General features: G+C 40.1%; 1 protein-coding gene across 2 annotated transcripts in view; it reads right to left on the reverse strand.

Moving 5' to 3' along the window:
• The window catches only part of GPR158 (G protein-coupled receptor 158), a 184,468-nt gene that overhangs the window by 22,000 nt on the left and 141,628 nt on the right, over positions 1-20,840 (reverse strand). Inside the window, exon 7 of one of the 2 annotated variants that reach the window (NM_001257299.2) lies at positions 2,214-2,452. The exons of the other annotated variant lie outside the window; for it this stretch is intronic. Coding sequence (NP_001244228.2) covers positions 2,214-2,452 — 239 coding nt within the window. The remainder of the gene's footprint in view (positions 1-2,213; positions 2,453-20,840) is intronic. 2 annotated transcript variants of the gene reach the window in all.

Below are 20,840 nucleotides of genomic sequence, written 5' to 3' on the forward strand. Positions count from 1 at the left end.
CTCACTTCGCTAATCTGTGACCTTGAAAATTCCCTCTCTACGTTTCAGTGAGACATTGCCAGCAGAGTGAAAAACAGTGAGGCATTGGAGCATTGGCTACAGGTGACAGAATATATTACAAAGTATTAATTAGCTTTGTATAAAGTCCTAAATCAAATTAAATAACAAATCTTCCACAAATTGTCCTCCTGCATTTTTATTTTGCCACTTTGAATCAAATATCATAACCTATCACATCATTTGCAGCATAAAATCTTTTAGATGGCTGTTCCCAGTCAACTGCAGGAATGAAAGGGGTTCTGCATTATGTGTATTTCTCCTGACAGCTCTTTGAAATGAATTATCTGGTTTTGGAACTAGGTCCTCCTGGCTGTAAGCTTTTGAGACTTCATTAACAATAAACACCTTCAAGTGCACATTCATAGATAAATGTACAGACACACAGGTTTGTACAGGCTTACAGCCGTACAAATCCTGGTATCACTCACAACTCCACAGTTTACTGAAGACTTGCACAAATGTTTATAAGGTAGTTTGGGTGCAAAGGCAAAAGGCCAGAACAAAGGAAATTACGACCAACTGTATTCAAGCTTGCAAGTCAGCTTTGTCTCTACTATGCTTGAGTGCATTTTGAAAAGAAAAAGGAAAAAAAAAACATTAAAAACCCCTCTAGATGTAAATTTGTCTTAAAAAACAATCTTTGCTATTTCCAACATCATTTAGTATCAAAAGGGTCATAATCAGCCATTAAGATCTGAGTTGTTTTTCAGTTCACTGCCACAGTTGTAAGATGAAGGGAATAAACACATTTGTTTGCCATTATGCAACAACTACTGGCATCAAAGTTGTGATAATCCTACCCTGTATTGCTGGCTGTGAAATGCAGTAAAATTTTCATCCAACATGGATGAGTGAAGATGACATCATGTTCCACATTTAATTCTCATTTGTTATTAATTTTACATAATCTCTGGTGATAATACTGTAGTATTATGACAAAACAGAGTCCTGTTTTCTTAGTAAACCCCTCCAAAAGGACCCAAATAGAGACACATCTCAAGAAGTACTTGTTTATACTTCTCTTCATGTGAACATCCCGTGAGAATATCCACAAATGAGGAGCAGTGTGCCTGAGAGATCTTACATGAAGGAGGGAAGAGCAGAGCACAGCACAGGGATGAGAGGGGGCTGAGTAGCTTAGAGCTGTGGAAAGTCCTTGGTGAAGCTGGAAGCAGTGCTTTGTCCTTTAAAATGCGTGTTACAATGCAGTGGCATTCTGTATGCCACTCTCAGAGAAAATACTCCAAATACCACTGGTTGTTTCTATCCATCTTGCCTTTACTCCCATGTGAAGTGCAGCCCATTACCTTCCCCTTATTCTCAGCAGCAGGTCTCTGTCAATAGGATGTCCATGGGGAAGGAGGGAAAGGACAGAAAGCTAAATAATTAGTTAAAATTTCAAAACATTTACATATTTGAGAGTGTGGGTGGCACACCTGTGCTGTTCTGGAACTAAGGGCTCTAGGTGCAGATGGACTGAAGCTATCCAGTGATTGCGATGAAGAATGTTTCACCACATAAAACTCACTGTGTGTTATAAAATGAAGGAAACAAAAATGTGTCATTTTTTATCTCGCTATGGCAGAACTGAATTCTGACGCATGGCATTTTTTAGCTCCTACCTATCCCAAGCACCAACAGCATATCTAGAAAATGTATTCAGTTGAAAAGTTTGGTATGCATTTTTTATTCCCACAGCTTTTGTATTAAAATATGTCCAATTTTCTATGAAGGAGTGTTCTTGCAAGTCCTCTCCCTCCTCATACAACAGCTCTGTCCAGTTCTGTGGGGCAGAAGTGCAAAGCCCACTATAGTTATTCCTACCATAATTTCTCACCGTACTAGTGTAGAACAGTTAGATATATTCAGCAATCAAAAAAAAAACCCAACCATTCCTGGAGCACCAATCACCTTGTTACTATCATCTTAGTTACAAACCTTTGAAAGTCATAAAATTCTCAATATATTTTAGTTGTTTTACTTCTCAGACCATTTAAAAACATAAACCAACATTTTATTCTCCTACATGCTTTTCTAATGATGTTATGCAGCCCGATAAAGCCCTAAGATATTCTAGAAGGAAAAGAAATGTAAAGAAAAAGGAACTAAGCCTTATTTTAGACATTAGAAGATAAACTAGAAAATGAACATACCAACAGCCATCATGTAATCCCAGCGGTCCATGAGGCACATATTGAAGATCAGGTGGTCAGATGTTTGCCCTTGGCCAATTAGAGGAATGTTTCTTTCCAAATTTTGGGTTATTGCAGAAGTCCAGCCAATGAGAAACCAAAAGACTACCAGGAGAATTACAGCCAGCATCCTCATCACTCGCCCACCTGTCATATATGGAATACGCTGAGCAGTTCTGGACAGGAATACCTTCAAAACCCTAAAAAAATTCAGACGGGAGAATTAAAAAGAGCACTGACCATGTTGGAGGAATTACATTTTCATTGCATTTCACTATCAGACCATTAAAAAAAAAAAATCATCAACATTCCTTCCCTTGACAGTATGTACAAGAGTAAAATCTGAAACGTTATTACTTTCATATTCATCTTATTTAAATGGAACTGATTGCTGCCCAGAGAGTGCTACACAGCACTAATAGGAAATATTAGCTATACTTATGGTAGAGACACGTGCTGACATGCTGTGTTGTCAGGCTGTTTTATACCTTTCAGCTCCCAGTGGAAGACTTGTGTCTTCGGAAAAGAGAAGGTCACAGCCATAAAACAGCAACCATGTGTGCGATATTTTAATTCATTACAGTGCTGTCTGTCAGCTCAACCCCAGTCATGCTGTTCTCCCGTTGGATATGCTTCCCATGGAGCGTGCTGATTCTGAGACAACAGCCTGCTCCTTGTAGAAGTAATTGTGAAAGGCACTTTCAAGATGAAGGGTTGAACTGTCTCAATGATTTTGTACTCAAAACCACTGTAGCTCTGGATTCTGAAGCATGAGCATGGGCACTGAATATTCTTGCTATCCATCTGAGACTAATTATCAGTGAGGTTTAGGCAACTTGAATCTTTTAAGATAGTTGAGTTTTTAAAAGCCCATGCCAGATCTCCAACATTTACAGCATACCAAGCACCTAAACCACCTCCCAAATCATCTCATGGACAGGCCAGGAAAAAAAAAGAAAAAAAAATCACTTTCCAGATTAATATTTATATTTATATTTGTCTAAAAGGAGGCAAAAGCAAGTGGCATTACCTCTCAAACAAATAATAGCACAGTGCCTTTTAAGGCAAAAGCACAAAATCTTTTCCCTATCCATAAAAATGATTCATCCTTTGACTACAAACACAGCCTTCACAGTATGCGTTAGGTGAAGTCAGAGAACTGAATGTGTTCAACATTATTCAGCTGTTTCCCTCCCAACAGTCACTCCACAGGGAGTCACAGTTTTTGATCTTCCCGTGTTTGATAGATGTTCTCCTCTCCCTTTACAGATGCTAAGTGCTTTCTGTCTGAAGCAGCTTCCCAAAGCCTTCAGGAAGGATATGCAGGAAATTCCACAGATGCGAGGCAGACAATTTCTCTCTGCCTTCATCAGCTACAGCACCATTGTTCCAGGCAGTGTCAGTAAATTCTCCTTTTGTAAAGCACCAAAATTTAATATGAACAAAGGCTTTCCTCCTCCACGTTGTGAACACAGACCAATACTTAGCTTACTGGAAGGAGAAAGACAGATTCTTTTTGAAATGAAATCAGAGGCACTAGCTTTTCACAGCTGAAATTTGCCATTTGACTAAAAGGGCTTCACCAGAACCTGAGGTCCAGAGCAGTAATTCCCTCTTCTTCCCATGGTGATTTGAACCCAAACACATGCTGCTCACCCTCTCACCAGTGGCAGGCACACAGCTTCAGTCTCCTCTGTTCATTAATGACTGTGTATCAGGGCAGAGACATGTCCCCAGGAGTTCCCACTGAGGGCAGGCCCACTCACCATGCTGGAGCATCATTCTCCTTCCTGTACCTCTGACTCAGACACCATCTGAGTTCACCATAAAAGCTACACTGCAGCAACATGAGACCAAACTGCCTACGAAATGTGTTGTCTGATGATGTGTTCTCCACCAGAAAAGTGGGCAGCTCTTGGTTCAAATCTCTGCTCTGAATTCTCAGTAGACAATAGTTAATCCCCTTTTTTTGGACTGCTCTGTATCCATATACTGGGTTGAAAAAGTCACTGAGCAAATGAGAGAGACTTCTCACAGGGAGAAGATACAGAGCTTATAGGCTACGTTTGTATTAAAAAATTAACTGCTCTTAGTTGTCCCTGGCACTGATGCAGGCAGAGAACAGCCCACATCCACACCATTACTCCTCAGCTCGGGGTGACTGCATGCAGTCTGCCCACTGCAGCAGACTGTACCAGCTCCCGAACCATACTGGAAAACCATGCTGGTTTAGTAAGGCCATGGGCAGGCCAGGTACCACTGGGACAATTCAGCAGGACAGATGGTGGAGTTACAGCACTCAGGAATGTTCTCTGATGCTACTTAATTTATGAATATATATGCATTTCTGGATTCAAACTCCTGAACAAATTAATGTTTAAATACAAACATCAACTAAAGCAATGCCAGCTGAAAAAAACTCCTCCTCCTGTCCTCTCTGTCCCCCAAATGCCAACAAGTGAGAAGCTTAGAGCACTGTTTGAGAGGTACAGCCTCTGATCTAAGGCAGGAGACAAAACAACCACCCTCCTCTGAATCTTCTAGCTCCTCTCCCAGCTAAAACCATTCAGCATATGCAATGCACTTTTATACACTGTTCTTGGATAATCCAACTACCACTTTCGGTGAAATGTCCCCAGCTCTTTTTACAGGCACATCAGACAGCACACTGTGATGTACTCTACCTGCTTTGCTGGAAGACACTACAAGCTGCCTTCAAGCAAAGCTCTAATCTACAGACAGCATTAAAGCTGGTTTGTAATAGCTATCCTTTTAAAAGAGTAAACAAAGGACTCAGATAAGAATGAGTGAGCTGTCCAGAGACCACAAAGCAGGTAACCCCCAGCTTTGCTGTCTTCATCATCAAGTCTGGGGAAATAAGGTATTTGGTCTAGAGGTCTGTTGTATTTTGTTTGGGTTTTTTTTGCCCCAGTTCCACATAGATGGACAAGGTGAGGACTTGGTTGCAAACACGGAGAGCTGAGAGCGCAAGGCAGCCCAGCAGACAGGAGAAGAAGTGATGTGGAGGTAAGGAGTGTGCTGGTTTCAGGGCTGGCTGGGATTATCAGTCTGGGAACAGCAAGCAAAGCCATGGTTACTGCTGTACAAGTCGTATCTTTAGATGGAACCCATAATCTTAGAAAATAAATAAGATCATATTAAATTTTCAGGTAATAATTTCAATAATCCACCCTGGGAACAGAAATCATGGCTCCCAAACTATAAGCTGTATATGCAGTAGGCACAACAGGTGAAGGATCCAGCTCTGACAGCAATGACCTGGCACGGGTTGTTTGCTTTTTATTTCTAGTATCTGTCATTTTGTGGCTTTACTGAGTCATCCTGTCAAACTGTTCTGTTCCAGACTGATGATTTTTATTGTGATATGAAAGCTACATCAGAAAGATAAGGGGTCAAGAGCTCTTATGAATTATATTGACTTCCTATGGGGGAGGGATTAAGTCTTATCTGCTTTTTCTTGAGTAACAGTGAACATGAGATTAGTTACTTAGAATTGGTACACCAATGTGATTCTACGGAAAGCAGTGAAGAGGTACCTATGGCCCACATATGGCACCTTACCAATACAAAAGAGAGCTCACATCTCACACTTGACACATATGCACACATATAAATACTGAGTGCAGGCTTTATCTATGCACCAGGAAAGATGCCTAAAGGAAGAGCATCGACACTGAAGACCCAAATTAGATGCATTCATACCATCAGTTACTGCCTCTAGGCGCTAAAGAATGAAATCCAACTGAGAGATAGAAATGAACAGCTTTCTATACCACATCTTGGCTGAAAGTCTCCAAATCACTCATTGACTACTTCCCATGTGATTCCTCAAGGCTTCACAATAAATAGGCCTGAAGTCCAGCACAGAAGAAGATACTTAATGAAATTAGGATAATTTTTTGCTTTACTGAACCTGACCATCTACAGCCTCAGCAAACCTAGGCTGAGACCTGCATCATACACATCACAGCCTGGCCAGTAAAAGGTACAACAATTAGGAAACCAAGTTTGGCAATTTCTTGAATGTGTGAATACTTTAGAGAGTTCCCATCCTATGTGGTTAATAAATATTTGAGGATATCCTGATGGTTCACTAACAAACGACTGAGCAGTAGCCTTGGGTACTGAGTGATTGGGAAACAGTGATATTATAACATTATATTTACTTTCAAAATTGCTGTTTTGAAAGTATAGTTTCATTGATACTTTCTGCAGAGTTTTGAGGTGTTTTTTCTATTACAGGAAGGTAATGTACAATAAAAATACCTCAGATGTACTGCTAGAAAACTAGGCTGTGAAGAGCTGTGAAGATGAGTTAAAATCTATTTTATTTTGGTATCTGTTAAAAGCTATCATTCATAAGGAAAGACACGTGAGTCAGGACGTAATGATAACCTACTCAGTACTTTCCTAGATTAGTTTAAATATTACATGTATTGCACCATGCCTTTAAAAATAGGAATATTCATACTGCATGGAGAAAGACTGGACAAAATGCATTATGTGACACTGAAATGTTATAAAGGTAATTCTCCAGTGCTTTGATGAAAACCCTAGCTCTGCACCAATGTACAGGGAACAAACTGGTCTGCTCTAATTTCCAACAGTTTGACCAGACTGAGGAAGTTCAGAAATTTTGGGAGGGAATTCACAAATAGCTCAAGGGAAGGCTCAGGTTATTAGAAGGCAAAAATAATCCAAGAGTTTCCCACTGCAATCAGAACCACTCACTCACTCCCATGAGTAGCATGGGCCTCTCAGTATCATGCATTTTTAATAGCATGGAAAGAGTCTAAAAAACATGACTTGTTTTAATAAAAATATATTGACTTGAAGTAGATTCTTTCTGTCAATCTGTGGGCATGCCTGCAATGAGCAAACTCAATGATCTGTTGTTTCTTTAAATATAGCCTAGATTCTATAATTTTTCATGCCCTACATGTGCTTTGTTTTCTTCTTTTACCTCCCACCTGAGAAAAGCTCAATCTCCTGGTGGAATACAGATCAAAGAGCTTTCTCTGTGTGCAGCTGATCCCAAGGACAGTAGCTGGAGTCCTCTGGCGAATCAGCTGGGCCTCACCTTTCCCCTGTGCCTGCTTGCTCCACAGCTCACTGCCTGGCTGCATGCATCTGTTCTGCTGGGCTGCCAGTCACTGAACCTGTGCGTGTGTGTTGCTTTTTGAAGGGTTTTTGTTCACATCACCATACTCTCCAGATGCATCTCATCAGATTTGGCGATTCCTCAACTGGGTTTACCCATATGGGGTGTGTGCCAATGGATGCTCCAAGTACAGGGGAGCTGGGAAGCAAGAAGGCTCAGCTGGGGCCTTGCCGTGTCACGTAACTAGGCCTCAGTGATGCAGAGCAAGTCTCCTTCTTTATGAAATCCTCATCTGCTTTGTGCTAATTATCTCTTCTAATAAACTTACTGCACTAATGCCTTCTTGAATCCTGCTGAGATTAGCAGAACTATGGAGTGCCAGTGAAGCACCTGACGTCTGGGCCAAGCCTGGACTGTGCAGAGCTCCTGCAGATCACCGTGACGGTGACCATGCTCGGTGCCTTGCAAAGGGCCCTTCAGTCTGACCACAGACACAGGCATGCCTCCTGTCTGCCAGATATTATGTCAGCTGCTATGTTTGAGCACTGAAGTCAAGAGCTCACAAACACAGAGTCCTAAATTTGTGAATTCCTAAATTTCTGAAAGTCCTGTGGCACTAGGATAGGCAGAACACTACCTCTTCCCGAATCTACAGCGAAATGGTTAACGTCACCATTTCAATAATATGTTTAAATAATTACATCCCTCTCTTTCTAAAAATGAGGTCAGCTCCTCAGACGTTTTTCTCCATAAGCAAACCAATCTTGCTGAGCTCTTTTCTTCATTCAAATTTGAGGTGATTTGGTGACAGAAACCTTAATTCAATGATTGTTAAAGCTCCTGCAGCTAGACTTCAGTCTGAAGATTATAAATTCTTCAGGCTATACCAGCTCTGGCTAAGCTAATTATTTGCTTCTTAAAAAATCATCAGGTGATTATTAACTTTCAGTAAATCTTAAAGCCATTCAGTACCTTACCCCTATCAAAGACTTTCAGAATAGGCAGCACAAAAGATCTCAAGGTTACTATTTATCAGGAAGCTTACAGTGTGAAAATAGATTTAAGCACTGCCTGTAGGCAATCCTCTCCTACAACAGGTCAAAACATTTTCAGGACTTTCATTACAAAATTTGCTTCACAGAATGCTGTGGTGTTAAACTTAGAAAGCCAACTCCCCTCCTGGTCTGGCTCACAATGTTTCCTTTAACAAAGGCTGATGAGTTAAAGCAGTGGGGACGGCACAAATCCTTTTCCTTGTTAGTGCTGCTCCACAAAGGCATTCTCTCCCGCTGAAAACTTTCACAGACAATTGCGGCAACCTTTCTGAATGTCAGAGCCATTTTCTAGTGATCAACAGTAAGATAGCTGGTCCAAACCTTATGCCAAAGCTTTTCTTCTTAAAATAGGCACACTACGGATAGCAAAAGTCTTGCTATGGATAAAATCCAAATCCAGACCAAAGTAAATGTGAGGATGGTTATAAGTCTTGATCCATAAAGATTTTCTTCCCTTTCTTCTTTCTTATTTCACTGGCAAGCATTGTATTTATGATCAGGAAATGGTAAGCCAAATTTAGAAAACACAGTAACTTTCCTGCATTTTGAAGGTGGCCACAAAACCAAAATATCTCCTTCCTTTTAAGCTAAATACAATAGATATCTGATCCATTTGCATGATTTGAAGAATTGCAGCTTTAAGAAAAACAATACTTAAGAGATTTGCATCAGATTCTGCAGTCAATAACAGTGTTTCACCACTGCTGTAAGACCCCACAGCCCGAAGGCCAGATTTAGCTCACCATTTCACAGACGGGGGCAGCTACTTGCAGCCGTCCTTGGGAATCTGTTAATGTGCAGACCAGTAGAGGCTTCTGAAGCATCCCCAGCCCGCAAGTTCCCCATACCTGCTCAACAGGAACAAACCAGTTGACTTCCAAGATCTAAGCACAGAATCTGAGCTTGGCTTTGTCATTAGAGACCAAATGACTTCTCTGAAAACTCCTCTTGCAGGAGGAGTAGAAAAGCAGAGTAAGATTAATTTCTCCTTAGGAGCTGAATTGTTTTCTCCTCAGACAGCTTCTCATGCTGATGAAATTTTCTTGAGGGTCTTTGAGCTGTATGTGATATCTGGTATTAGCTTTGCTTATAAGGTGCTAAAGATACAATTCTTTATGAAATGATGAATTCAGTATACTTCTTTGACAGAAATGATATTGCCCTGTCTGACAAGGAACTGCTGTGCAAGTTCAGGAATACAGCTGAGAGATAGCAAGGGGTGACAGCAGGAGAGTTAGAGTAGAGCCTGAAAACAAAATATCTAAGAACCACTGAAGACTGTGGAGGGCTTGATGCAGCTTCAGAATTCACTAGTTGGATCAAATCACAGCGTGCTCTTTAAAGGCACAGTAAGCAAGTGAAGAATTAGGTATAAACACTGCTCTTTCCAGCCTTATTTAACTAGTTGCCTTGTTTCTTTTCCATTAAAAAAGAAAAAAAAATCAGTCACTTTAGCTGGTTAAAGTTTTCCCTTTGCCTTTTTGGGAGAGGTTCCTGTAGAGAAGGGGCATGCAGCTCAGGACTAGAGCGGACAGTGGGTCTAACTGTGTTGCTGGACGAGATTCAAGAGAAATATTTTTTAAAATAAACTGATTCTGTAAGGTGAAAAGTTGGTAATAGCAAATCCAGGATCAAGTTTGCTTTGCCTGGCTTTATCACTAAGTATATTACCTTCATAAATAAATAAATAAATAAATAAATAAAAATCCAGTGAAAAGAAAGAGACCAGGAAAAGAGCTGCATCTGTGGGATGCCCACTAAAGCACCATGCACAGCATAATTTGGCACTGAACTTGAAAGCACTTGTTTCTTTTTCTGCTCTGAAATGATGTTAATAGGCACCACTTAAAGATGACAATCCATTACTGAAGATGCAGGAAGCAAACATCAGCAACTGAAAGGACAGGAACTTCTCCCATCTTTATACATATCACCATTTTTATGTCCTGTTATCTTTTGGAATTTGTCTTTTCCTTTCACTTTTCTTTTCTTTAAATGTTTCAGGGCTAGAAGCTTCTGTCAACTGGCCAAGTGAGCCACTTCAACATTGGATGGCCAGGAGCACATCCACCTTTATACATTCAAGTAAAACCATAAGAATGTACACATTTTTTTTATCATGTCATGCTCCCAATCTTACAGCTTCATGGCTAATCATATACAGCCATATTTTCCAAAGATGAAAAGTTCCCTATTTCCTGCTAACATTAATGAGGTTGACATGAGTGAAACTTCCAAGATTCATGCTTTTCCCACAAATTAGTGCAGTTAGTATCTGGAAAGATCTCTTTTTCTACTAGTCCATTCTACTAGTAAGTTAACCATGCAGAGTCCTTATATGTTGGCACTCAGTTAAGTAATCATGAACAAGAACAATCCAAAAAAGCATTTCTTTTCAACCACACTGAGAACGCTGGGAGGGAGGAATGACAACACAGTGAAAGGCCCAGTCTTTGTTGTGCTCTGCATTCATTTACATGCATTCATAACCACAGCAGACAGACAGCCCCGTTGCAAAATAAAGAACTCCCAATATATTTTACTGTACTCCTTTACATGTGAGAATGAGCATTCATATCCACTGGACACAATTTCCCTCTCAAATTCACAACACAGGATTATTATACAATGTATAGATGATAGGGATTAATCCAATGTGGTCCAGAGAAGGCTGAGGAGGGTGTTGGCCAAAAACTGCCAAAATAAACATAACAGTAATATTTAGCTAAAATATTTGTTGAGGGTTTTGTGCTCACTTTAATAAAATCAATGTTAACCACTTTATAATATGACTGACAGGCAGCACTGTTTTATATCAACTGTGTTGAAAATGAAGCTCTTTATCAGCATTGTGTTCTCCTTCCACTTGTGGAAAAAATATTAACTTTATCTTGTGGTCCGTGCATGCAGGTATCATGGCCAAGACCTTCATGTGTATTTGAAAGGAAAGTTTATTCTTCGTCTTGTCTGCAAAAGATAAGATTCAAACCACACTCACAACAGATTAAATCAGGAACATCTCCAGCTGTCACAAGATACAGCAACGTCACCACCAATGGAAACCAAGACCACAAACAATGCTAACTTCTTTGGATAAAATTTCCATGTGATAAATTATATTGTTATTACTAAAACCAGTCCCCTGCAAGTAGATTACATTGAAGGGAATTAAAATGCTGGAAATGGTACAAAAGCCCATCAGGTCTCTGCTCAAGTCGATCAATTCAGAGAATGCCAAAACAGCTGAGGTACGAAAGGAGAGGTTTAGAAATTACCTAATCCAACCCTCTTGAGCAAAGATGCCTCAACTACAGCAGGTTACTGAGGACTTTGTACAGCTGGGTTTGGAGTTACTTGTCTGTGTTAAGCATCTCCCACAGCAAGGCGAGGAAGTGCCCAGTTGTTGGCATGGAGGAACAGGGACCTTACGTACAATAAAAAGCACAGCATGTGAGTTAAATGTCAAATGCTCTCAGAGCAGCTTCACGTGCAGTTCTCAGGATCACAGGAGACACTTAAGATCTAGGGAAAACATCAGATATAAACCTGCTTCACTATAAATGTGCAGATATTTGGCACTAAGGGCTGAAGTACCTGCAGCTCTCCCCTTCATTTGGCAGTCTTTTTATTTTACATTCATAAGTCCTCCAGTCTCAAAGGCAATAATGAAACATGGTTCCAAGCCTTAATCATTTCAAAACTCTTGTATTTTCCTCTAAATGTAGATGATGTAGGGGGCAAACAAACACTAGTTGGTAGCCAAGCTGCTTGTCACATACACTCCCTGTCATACTGCCCAACTTACTTTTGTTTCCCTCTTAGCATTCACTAAGAACATCAGAAAAAAAGGAAATTCTACAGTACAGACAAACAGACCAAAATAGAACTGTTTAGACCTAACCTCATTCACACTCCAGTATATGAAAACCTCCTCCTGGTGAAAGAACAAGTAGTGCAATGTCTATGTAAGAAAATGAACAACAGTATGTGACTGCAGCTTCTCAGCAGAAGGAAAAGAAAATAGTCCAAAGTCAAAAACAGAAGAATGAGAAGAATGAATCTCTTCTGTTCATAGTACTAAAATAAAGGAACAAATTAGTAAAAAAAACACCCAACAAATACAAAGCCCCAGCTGTATAAAATACATATCTGATAAACTGTTGAAGAAGGATAGGTTCTTGTGCTCTGACTGGCCTCAGCTTGGCTTGTGCAAGCATCGCAGTACATAGCAGTGAAGAATATCCCAGTAATTTTCTGTACGCTATTTTTGTTTGAACCCAGCATGCTGCTGTCTGCCACTGTTGTGATTTAAACAGATCAGTTACACTGACACTCTTCAGGAGATGAAATTGCTCTGTTTGTTCTTTTTCCAATTTTTCATACAAAATATGACAATTAATTAAAGTAAATTTGAAGAATTTCTGGAATTACTGTATAATGTCAGCAGTGTCTGAATAAAATCATTTTTTTCATTGATTTCTATGTTCTTTTCCCAGGTAAGTGCTCACTGAACTATATTTACTCTCAAGTCTGTAAGCATGGGTAGCAATCAGAAAAAAAATGCTAATTGGGCTAATCACAAGCACTTCTAAGGAAGCTACAGTTTCTTGGAAACTAATTTCTGAATGTCTGTCTGAATTTAAGATTTACAAAAACAATGAAATATTTTTAATATCTTGACAAATACATGCTGTGTGCTACCTCCCACACTCAACAGACTCACTTGTTGCCTCCCTAGCACTGTATGATACCATACTTGTAGGAATTGCCTCAGCAGCCAGGATTGTTGACTGTTTCCTAAAGTAACCAGCATTAACTATGTCCTTAAAAATACCTGCCAATGACCCTAATGAGAGCTTGTGGGCCAGGATCTGCAGGAGCACCAATGTAGGTAACATTGTGGTGGGTACCTGCTACAGACTGCCTGATCAGGAGGAAGTAGATGAGGCCTCATCAGAGTACTGATGGAAGCCTTTTGCTTCCGTGTCCTGGCCCTCATGGGATCTTCAGTAACCTGCTGGAAGTGCTACACGTTAGGGCACAGCCAATCCAAGATGTCTCTGGTACACCGTGATGTTAATTTCTTACCACAGGTGATCAAGGAGCTACGGAAGGGAGCCACTCTGCTGGACCTCATACTTACAAAGAAGAACTGCTGGGACCATGAAGATCAAAGATAACCTTTGCTGAAAAGATAATGAATGGCAGAGTTCAGGATCATGAGAGAAGGGATCCTCAAAGATCAGGAATGTATCACTGTATGGGAAATCAAGTAGAGGTGGCAAAAAGCCTACGTATATAAACAAGGAGCTCCTGACTAAGCTCAGGAAAAGAAAACATACAAGAAGCAGAAGGTCACCCATGTGACCCAAGAGAAATAAAAAAATACTGACTGAGCATGCAACAATGGGATTAGGGAAGCCAAAATACATCTGGAGTTGAGTCTGGCAGGGGACATGAAGGGCAACAAGAAAGACTTGTAAAGACTTATCAGCAGCAAAAAGGTAACCAGGGAAAATGTAGGCCCGCTGCTGAATGGGGCAGGGATCTGGTGGCAAACGACAAATAAAGGATGAAATATTCAACACCTTCTTTGCATCAGCAGCAGGACTTGCTTTGAGGAATCCTAGGTGCCAAAGACCAGTGGGAAAACTCATAGAAAATAAGATTTAACCTCAACTGAGAAGAATCAGGTTAGGGAACATTTAAATGAACATGGCACATGATATGGACATGGGTACACGCAAGGGACGTGACAAGATGTCACCACTGTCACTGCGAGGCCATTCTCAATTCTCTACCAATTAAAGGTAGTGATGACTGGGGGAGATTCCTACATGCTGGAAAAAAGCAAATGTCAGTCTGTCCTTCTAGAAGAGCAAGAAAAAGAATCCCAGGAGCTACAGTAGAAGATCTCCAGTTCTATGATTCTGTGACTTCTGTGTAGAAATTATACAGACGTATAGATAGATTGAAGAAACTCAGCAGCCAGTAATATTTTTAGTAACATTTCTGCAGCAAGCTTTTTATTTAGACATTAAGATTTGATATGCTTTAACGTGTTTGTTAGGATTAGAAGCACTTTTGTATAACTTGTTCTATGAACTTCACAGCTTTGACTGAATGTTCCACAGAGTTATCACAAATTCTGCTCTTGGGCCCATTAAAGTATACCTTTTCTCTTCTGTTTTCAAAATTTGTTACTGGGCAATGCTGTCATTCAGTCTAATAAAGAGGGTAATGCAATACTCACATTCCCCTTCAAAGGGAATATAACAGTGCAACAGACAAATTCAATAAATATGAATAAAAAACTAACATTTTCTTTATTCATCATTCTAAAACAACATTCAAATTTAAAAAATCAGCTGCAAGAAAAACTAACTCTTATCTTCTATGCTTCCTCTTAGATGGCATAGAAAAAAGTAGCACCATGACAAGCTGGATTCTGTAAAGTGTTACCTCGTATTTACCATAAGATAATGAAAAAAGTGACAACAGCGGAAATTATCATAAACTGCTAAACCCCAACAGGCACAGGGAGATGACCTGGAGGCTGATTCTCCTATGTCTTTCAGCACAGCAGTCTATTTTTCCTGTTCATTACCTTAACCTGCCCGTTGACTTCCAGAGCGCTACAGAAATGAGCCAAAGGTGATGCTTAAGGTTTGGGTCAGAAATTGCTTGGAGACATTCTTCCTTGTATTGGCTTTTGATGAAAATATTCTCTCCTACAACTTCTCTCTGCTGTTGCTTTCACTGACAAATGAGAGACATGGCATCCCTGACTAGTAGATCTTTTATACGTGTGCCAAAATACACATTTCAGATTGTAGTTTAGAACACTCAGCTTAGTGAATTTTTGCTAGCATTCTTTTAATACTGAAGACAAACAGAGAATTAAAACTCTCAGGGTATATCACAACAAATTTTCTGATATTCAGATAGCACAGAAATGAATTTCAATTAAACATGAAGCGTTCCAATTTGCATGGATCAGTGAAAAGCCGTTTGACAGTAGCTGCTGTGAATCACTAACACGAAGGCTGCATTGCAACAGACCACTTAAACCACGGTCAAAGGGTGAGTTGTCAAAGGTTCTAAGCCAATATAGAAAAAACAAAATAATGTGTTTATTTTAAGATAAACTGAATTAAAATTATTATTCTGTTCTGAAGGAGCATTGTAAAAGACAGAGGACAGCTAATCTAAATTAAAAAAAAATCAGGAAGAAAGACAGAAGTTTCATTCCTACTAGATAGGTAAAACACTGAGAATTTCACATGAAATCAAATGTAAAATATCATCCTTGCAGTCCCAAGTAATCATTATACAGCAATGGGACCCTACTGACAACAAAATGACTAAAAAATACAACAAGCTCAAAGCTCAGGAAAACCTGTGAAGATGAAGTAAGCAGGAAGAGTTGCAGCATTCAGGTCACAAAGACATGAAACAAGTGTTGATAGCCATGTTGGCTTTTTTTAAAGAAAACTTATTTAAATAGAAATATCAAATGCTCCTAATAAATGCCACGGCAATGTCTTTGTTTCACAGCCAAGTAACTCAAGGAATGAACAGGGAAAAATAAAGAGGAATTGATAAGACTTCTTTCTTATTAACAGTCAGACATTGATCCAAATTCAGACTTAGTCACAGCCGTGGAAAAAGGGCTAATCACAAAAGAAACGGATCTGGACCTCTGAATACAGCAAGCAGCTTAAATGTTCTTCATACAGCATGAAGAAGATAACAAAACAAATCAGCACAGTCTAACTGAACAGAGAGACAAAAGGGAACAGAAAATGTATTTTTACTAAAAATAGTCATGGGATACATCATTTGGTTTCTGTATTCTATCTGGCAAGTCTTGCAAATGACATTGATGGTTGTGACTTTGCACGGTAATGCAGATGCATGATGACAAACCTGAAGCTTCCCAGGGCAGGGCATGCTGCCAGTTCTTCCTACATCCAACTGTGCTCGAGCTGCATTCAGGCTGCAACAAGCTGGGAAACAGCTAAGCTCAAGTGCTCCTTGCTTTCTGAGAAGGCAGGTACAAAATCTGTCTCCCTAATTTTGTTTTTCAGTACCCTCAGGTCACTCAGTTATACTGTTCACAACAATCCAATATTCATTCTAGATTTCTGGGACCCACCACAGGGCATGCATTTGATATTTGAAATAAATAGTAGTGCTTGAGTTTACAGGACGATGGAGAAGAGAAGGCTCCAGGGAGATCTGATAGTGACCTTCTGGGCAAAGTATAAATGAGTATCAGAATGCCAGGTAAAAGAAGTAGCAAGCCCAAGAACAAAGTTCAGAGAAGAGTACAAACAGATGGCAGCCATCACTGCACTTCCCCCACTGCAAATGACAGAAGGATAAGAAAAAACACAGAACGGTGAACAAGGATTCTGCACCTCATCTCTTGTCCACATCAGTGATATGGATGTGAATGCAAATGCCAATGAAGGATGTGATAAACTGTAAGAGTTTGTTCGTGGAGCTTCTGGCCCTGAGGGATCAGAGTGAAAAATGTCAGAACCAGTGCCACCAAGAAAAGGTGAAACATCTTAGTAAGTGGGGACTCTGTGCTCAGGGACACCGAGACACCCACTTGCTGCCCAGATAATCAGTCTAGAGAGATTTGCTGCCTGCTGGGGACCTGCATTCAAGGCAACATGAAGAGACTACCAAGTATGATAAAGCCAGAGGACTACTAGAGAGAGCATGTTGATGCTGGAAAGAATGCAACCAACCAAGAGGGGTAAGAATATAGCGGGCAACAAGCTGGCTGGGCTTATCACCACAGCTTTAAACTGGATTTGATGGGGTAAGGGGATGTACTGCTGAGAAACAGAGAAAAGCCAGGGAACACTGTCACTTTAGGAAGAAGCAGGGGAAAACCTCAGATTTGCCCCAGAGTAATCCGGGAGGGCTCCTCCAAGAAGCTAATGACCATTCTTCCAAAGCCAGTAAACTCTGTTTTTTAGGTTAGATGTTAGGAAGAAATTCTTTATTCAGAGGGTGGTGAGGCACTGGCATAGACTGCTCAGAAAAGCTGTGGATGCCCAAGGTGTGGAGGTGCTCAAGGCCAGGTTGGATGGGGCCCTGGGCAGCCTGATCTAGAGGTTGGCAACTTTGCCCATGGCAGGGGTTTGGAACTAGATGATCTTTAAGGTCCCTTCTGACCTAAGCCATTCTATGATTCTATGGTAAATTGAATGGAGCCTTGGTCAGTGTTTCTGAGGAATGGCACTGACAGTTTCTTTACAAAAGAGAGAGTCACAGATAAAAGAAAATTTTACAAAATAGATGTTTTTACAAACTCCTAAATTTTATTACATTCAAATGGTAACATGGTCAATGTCTCATTTTTATAGGTGTAATAGGTTTTTATTCATCAGAGGCCGGTATGAGTTGATCCTCACCAGAAGCCATGAATTGCTACTTCTAAACAGAGCTTGGCAGTCAGCACCTAGAAGATTCTCAGAGTAACATATAAGCAATTTTCTCAAAGAGAAATGTGTGATTTGCAAACCGAATAAAAACTCGGAAGAGATTTGGTCACTGCAGCCATATTCTCCAAAGCATTTGAAAAAGTGCAGAGAAGCAAAGTCCAGAGTTGGATTACGTTAATCCGATTTAAAAGAAAAAGGTCTGTCCACTCTAAGATAAAAGGCAGACTTATTGCCGAGGAAAGATCCTGCGTAAAGCAATTAAGGTTGTTACTAAGAGATACTGGGACAGTGTAGCTCCGGCCCTTTTGTCAGTTTTGAGGCTCTCAGCACTACATGGAGTTTTGTTCAAAGCAAATAAGAGAGTGATATCTGAGGTGCAAGAGAAGTAGGTCAGAAGGAATATATAATGGTTATTAAGAGACTGGCAGAAACCGTAAGAGAGCTAGCAATCACATGGTTTAATAAAAAATAATATTAAATATAAAGTTCAATATGCAGCTTCATAAAACAAATATCAACAGTGGCATGAAAAAGAAATCCAAAAAGAAAAAAAGAAAAAGCAGCTTATCCTATAGGCCAAAGCTACAAAGACAAGTCAAGCAGAAAAACAGATCTCCTGCAAAAAAAAAAAAAAGGTGGATGTAGGTTTGTTTGCAGCAACTGAAAAACAATAAAGCTGCTACATTTTCAGCCTTATTTCAGTGAGGCAACAGTACCAAGTAATTCCACACTTATCTGTACCAACTTGCTTTTCAACAGCCCTGGTAAATTACCACAATGCCTTCAGACACTGGCTCTTATTTGAAGCTGTATATTTATGCAGTTTGAACTGAAGTATGATTCCAGACACATGATGCCAATTTGCATTATTCACAACTGAACAGTAGAAAATGATGCCAAAGTAATGCTGAAAATCAGGTCAGAGAAAAGACCCTGGTCCATTCCAAGCAACAGGGTAGCACCAATGAATCCTCGGCTGCCAACATCCAATGTTTTGCAGAATAAAACATTGAAAACAAGCATACCTGCACTGTTGAAAATTGATGCCAGAGAGTCCTAGAGGATATATAAAATGATAGTTAAGGAAAATCAAAAAGCCTAGCAACACGTATGGTTGCATGACTGGCTGGCACTTAATAAAAGATGCTAGGAGGTGAAGGCTGCAGAAAGCAGGGCTTCCCCACCAGCAGCTCTGCACTCACATGAAGCTGTAAACTCCTAGAGGCAAATCTAGGAGGAACAGGAGGCATCTCCCTGAAATGCCAGGAAGGGGGAGAGAGGATGTTTTGCTCAAGAAGATCTGAGAAAAATAACAGATACTGTTGCTGCAGAGGTCCAGAACATGGCTCAACAGAACTACTGCACCACTATCCTCTGCCAGAACACAACAGTATTGATGGCAGGAGAGAGACCCAGAGGCCATTGAGTAATGCACCACTGCTAACTGACTTCAGTCACACTTTAGAATTAGGCACTCAAAAGTCTGCACTGCCTATTAACAGCTTGTACTTTTAGATTTGGCTAGAAACAGAGACTGCAGCTTGAACCATATAGAAGTAATTTCAAAGACGTACACAGGCTCACACTGTGCACATAAAGGGGTAGAACTCCAAGAAAAAACAACACAGCTGAATGTGATTTTATGTGGCACTAAGCCATGTAAAACCAGACAGTGCACAGTACCATAATAATCTACAATAGTAAGAGTTTTATTCTTTAATACAAATATTTTGTAGCAATTTTTAAACTTTAAATACTATGGATTAGATTTGAAAGCAATAGCTTGATGCTTGAAACTGAAGTAATAATGAAGCTTTTCATAACCTACTGTTTATTCCTGAACTTACAGAATCATAGAATCCTAAAATGGTTTGGGTTGAAAGGAACCTTAAGGATGATGCAGTTGCAACTCCCCTGCCATGGGCAGGGACACCTTTCACCAGAGGAGGCCGCTCAGGGCTCCATCCAATCTGGCCTTGAACAGCTCCAGGGATGGGGCATCCACAGCTTCTTTTTTCCCATACAAACTCCAGTAATTTGTAGTCATACTTAAGTATATCTTCCAAGAAGGGATTCAATTTTGATCTGAAAGCAGCACAAAGAAGTCTCCATATCTTATTTGGTTTTCCAATAGCGGAGCACCTTTGCTGTGAAAAATTTGTGCCAGATTGCTCATTTGAATGTCAGTGGCATTGGCTTCCAACTACCAGATCCTACTAAGCCTCTGCCCGATAGATTAAAGAGTCTTTCATGCCTACTTTTTTTCTTCCAGCTTGTTTATATACCACACAAGAAATCATCTTCCAGTCTTTTCGCTGATCTAAACAACAGGTTGAGTTTCAGAGTATCAAACACTTTTCTAAGCCCCCAAATATTTTCTGAACCATACCCATCTACTGCATACCTCCCTATTGCAAAATGAATTCCTTACCAGTAATCTCTGATTTGTGATGTTAACTAGTCCCTAACCATAATTTATTTTGAGTGTATTCAAACGCATCTCTTTGACTAAGCCGAAGGCACAAGGCAATGAAGATTACTTTTCATTATTATCCCTTCTCAAACAAAATCTACCATTTCATCAAGCCTTGTATTATCCACAAATTTTATGAGTAATCATTTTGTGTTTGGTTCTTCACTGCTACTGAAAATGCTAAATAGTATCAGGCTTACTTCTTGATAAGATATAAGCCCACTAGAAGCACTCCCATGCAGTCATGATTTTTCACTGACAATCAATGTATGTTATCTGAAAATCTCTCCTTCTTCTTAGCTGTGATCAGCCCATGTGTGGAGTGTGAGTCATACACTTAACTCCCTCTTCACAATCCTCCACAAATAGCCTGTAACTCAGGCATTGCAGTGTGATGCCTGGCTTCTCTTTTATGCCATAATCCTACCCAGCAGACAGCTGCACAGCAGCTACCTTCTTTTACTGACTAATTCT

The sequence above is a fragment of the Gallus gallus genome, chromosome 2, assembly GCF_016699485.2.
Source record: "Gallus gallus isolate bGalGal1 chromosome 2, bGalGal1.mat.broiler.GRCg7b, whole genome shotgun sequence".
Classification (NCBI taxonomy): domain Eukaryota; kingdom Metazoa; phylum Chordata; class Aves; order Galliformes; family Phasianidae; genus Gallus; species Gallus gallus.